Below are 3,748 nucleotides of genomic sequence, written 5' to 3'. Positions count from 1 at the left end.
CCATAAACATTCTCTACATACTTAGGTAAAGACAAGATGAACATTCAAAAATCTTTCATGTTAAAAGTACAACTCTTACTTATAGCTTTCCTAATTTTTCTATCTCATTTATTATTAACCTTCTATAACAAACTTCAGCTTAAAATGTCCTTTTTCTGCTTTTAGATTATTACATCTTAAAATTTGACTAGCTGCCAATAGAACAGTATTAATCTAAAAGAGCAAGTTAAACCTAAAATCACAGTTTAATCATTTGCACAAGAAGTGTTACCAAAACTAGTTTTAACAGCTGACTGTCGCAGAGCAGAAGTTTGAGCAACTCCTAGGCTGGAGCAAAAGAGGCCAAACAATATAAGACAAAGACTTATGAAAACCAAACCAAAAGAAGAATCAGGGACTCTGTTGGGGAATCTCCTTAATCTCCTCTTCCGAAACCAGTACCAGAAGAACACTCTAGACCAGAGGGTCTTGAGGAGGGGAAAAAAATCAACCTCCCTCCCCATAAACAAAGAGACAAAGTTCCTACCACAAGGGCAAAGGACCTCTCCGGCCCCTGCTGTGGGGAGTCCACTAGCACGTCTGCCTGGACCTCCCTCCCTGCCTCCAAAATGATCTGGATCACAAATTACCAATTCAGACATTAGCAGGAAAAGAAAGACACTGAAGCAAAGAAAAGGAAACCAAGGACGAATTATTTCTACAAATTCTAATAAATTACACAATTGCTGATGCCCTACTCTAGCACCATTTGAGGATTGAGAAAGGAAAGAACACTCAAGCCTGAGTGGAGACGAAGAGAAGTCTGATTTATTTCACAGAAAGAGCTCCTTTTATAGGTTCACAGCAGCAGGAAGCTTTTAAGGGCACACAACAACCAAAAACACCAAGTCATTGTTTTTCAAAGACCGGATTTCCTGACTCTTACTGATAACATCAGATCTTCAGCTAACGAGCTTCCTGTTATTTCAGGGTGAGTTCCTGACTCTTACAGATAACATCAGATCTTCGGCTAACGAGCTTCCTGTTACATCAGGGTGAAAGAGTCAAAACCAGCTTAACAGACAGTTTCCTTGAAGAGTAGCAAATGTTGATGCCTTAATTATACAAGAAGAAGTTATTTTCCAAATGTCAAACTCCAGTGGGCCATGACTGGGCCCCGACAATCAAGGCATTGGCTTAGATGTAAGGAGATGTTATAATCAGACCCAAGGCCTTAGGCGATAATAATATCTTCTGGTGTTTTATTATTATGTATTTTATTTTCAAAATTCTGTGTCATTCCTACAGCCAAGAAAGAAATTTATGATGAGGAATTTGAGTATTACTGAATGGGCAGCTCCAATTGTGTGGCATGACAGTTATGACCAGTCAGTCTTGGAAAAATATTATGCACACCGGAACATTACCGTGGGGCTGACTGTATTTGCTGTAGGAAGGTAGGTAATGATGTCAAATGTCCTTTACATTCGGGCTTTTGGTTACAGATAATGGCAACTTTGGGTCGCATTTCACTTAATAATTCTTCTCACTATTCCTGCCATAATTCTAAATATTATCATCTCTCGGTCCACTCAAAAAAAATCCCAACCTCCTAGTTTCTTGTCTGTTATCTGATTGTACAGTCTTCTCCCAGTAGTGACCTAATTTCCTGGGTCTACTGTGATCATTTTAACTCAGGTCTGTACCTCTGTTATCACCCATTTTTATTGTCTCCATACTCCACAACCTAATAATTTTCTCCCTCCTGTGCTTTCTCCAAGACTAAACTGTTTTCAAACAAAACTTCTTTGCTATGCTCATTGGTCCCTCACAGGGGCACCGGTTCAAGATATAACAAAACAAGGTAACGGCAATTACCTGCAGAATTTTAATATGCTGTATTTTCTGATCACCAATCATAATGTAAAAGAATTTAAAAAAAACTAAGATCACTCAGTCATTTAAAAACAAAAGCCAATTTCTGCTTCATTCCTATCAAGTAGAAAATCAAAATCACTTAGGTTTTTAGTTTTAAGGCTCCTAAAACATTGCTATAAACTATTTCCATTTAAAGATGCAAGAGCACAGCAACTGCACCAGTTTCCTGTCTGATGAAAATAACCAATATAAGCCGGGCGTGGTGGTGCACACTTGGAATCCCAGCACTCAGGAGGCTGAGGCAGGAGGATCACTGTGAGTTTGAGACCAACCTGGGCTACGTAGTGAGTTCCAGTTCAGCCTCAAATACATAGTGAGACCCTGTCTCAAAAAAACAAAAAGAAAAAGAGAAAAGAAAATAACCAATATAGACAAAAAGAAAAAGAAGACTTTATGATCAATGAAACCAGGAAATATTCCAAATCGAACATGTAATTTTGAAGATTGCTTGCCAGATATGGGAGAGACATCAAATTTGATGTATAGATTTACAAACCATGAAGAGTCCTGAAAAAACCAACTGATGATACCATATCTAGGGTAATGTGAGCCAGGAGTATGAACAGACCATAATCCACCTCATGGGCGCCCCCTTCTCCACCGGCCATGTTGCTTAGCAGGGACCAGTCAACTCAAAGCTTTCCTCAAGCTCATCAGATGTTTCAGTAATCTCATGATTTAACAGTGCCACTCTCCTTTTTATTTCACACAACCTCTTCTCTAATGTATCAATTTAGTCCTATCAAAAGCATATCTAGAAAAAAAAAGAAAACCATATCCAGGGCCAGGGATTTAGCTCAGTGGTTCCACCACCTGCCTCTCAAGCACCAGTTCCTGAATTCAATCCCTGGTACCAAAAACAAACAAACAAACAAACAAAAAGCATATCTAGAACAGTTCACTCAACAATTAAACATTCTTCTGAAGTGTGCATGGAACATTCTCCAGGATAGCACACATCCAAATCACAAAAGCTGCAATACATTTTTTAAAATTGTTTCTAAGTTTTTTTCTATGACCACATTGGGATAAAATGAAGAATAAATTACGGAAGAAAATCCAGAAAGTTAACAAATAAGTAGGAGTCCAATGATATGCTGTTGAACATCCAATGGGTCAAAGAAGAAATCACAAGGAAAATCAGAAACTACTTTGAGATGATGAACAAAAACATAGTGCTTCAAAATTTATGGGCTCTAACAAAAGCAGTGCTCAGTGGGCTATAAATGCCTACCCTAAAAAAATTATCTTCCATATTAACAAGCAACCCTTCTACTTTAAGGAACTAGATGAAGAAGAACAAACTAAACCTAAAACAAGCAGGAAAAAAATGAACCAATAAACACACTGGGCTATCAAAATATACAGTGAACTATTAAATTTTAACAATGCATTACAGCAAAAGACACTTTATCTTTAATTCCCTTCAAAGCACTTCCCTCCCTTCAAATACACTTAACCCATCGCGAGTGTTTTCATGAGTACGATGAAAATACAATGAATACTGCTGCCAAGTGCCATCCAGTGGAAAAGAAGGCTCAGAAAAACATCACAGGGTGTCCTCTCCACCATATTTACTGGATCTGGCACTATGCAACTGCTGGCTCTTTCCCAAAGTCCAAGTGACCATAAAAGATGATTGTTTTGAATTAACTCAGGACAATGAAGCAGCCACAGCAGTGCAACTGAAGACATGATAAAGGACTTTCAGGGGCTGGGGATTTAGCTCAGAAGCTTGCAAGTGCAAGGACCTGACTTCAATCCCCGGTACCAAAAAAAAAAAAAAAAAAAAAAAAAAAAATAAAAAAAAACCACAAAAATCTCAAAAAAA

At 38.1% G+C, this 3,748-nt stretch overlaps 1 protein-coding gene across 1 annotated transcript in view; it reads left to right on the top strand.

Annotated features, from left to right (window-relative positions):
* Positions 1-1,305: 1,305 nt before the first annotated feature.
* The window catches only part of LOC104847542 (N-acetyllactosaminide alpha-1,3-galactosyltransferase-like), a 4,858-nt gene continuing 2,415 nt past the window's right edge, over positions 1,306-3,748 (top strand). Inside the window, 1 exon segment of the mRNA XM_010602983.1 lies at positions 1,306-1,436. Coding sequence (XP_010601285.1) covers positions 1,306-1,436 — 131 coding nt within the window.

This window comes from Fukomys damarensis, unplaced genomic scaffold, assembly GCF_012274545.1.
Source record: "Fukomys damarensis isolate Sample0158 unplaced genomic scaffold, DMR_v1.0_HiC HiC_scaffold_36, whole genome shotgun sequence".
Taxonomy (NCBI): Eukaryota; Metazoa; Chordata; class Mammalia; order Rodentia; family Bathyergidae; genus Fukomys; species Fukomys damarensis.
This window is presented reverse-complemented; position numbering and strand designations above follow the sequence as displayed.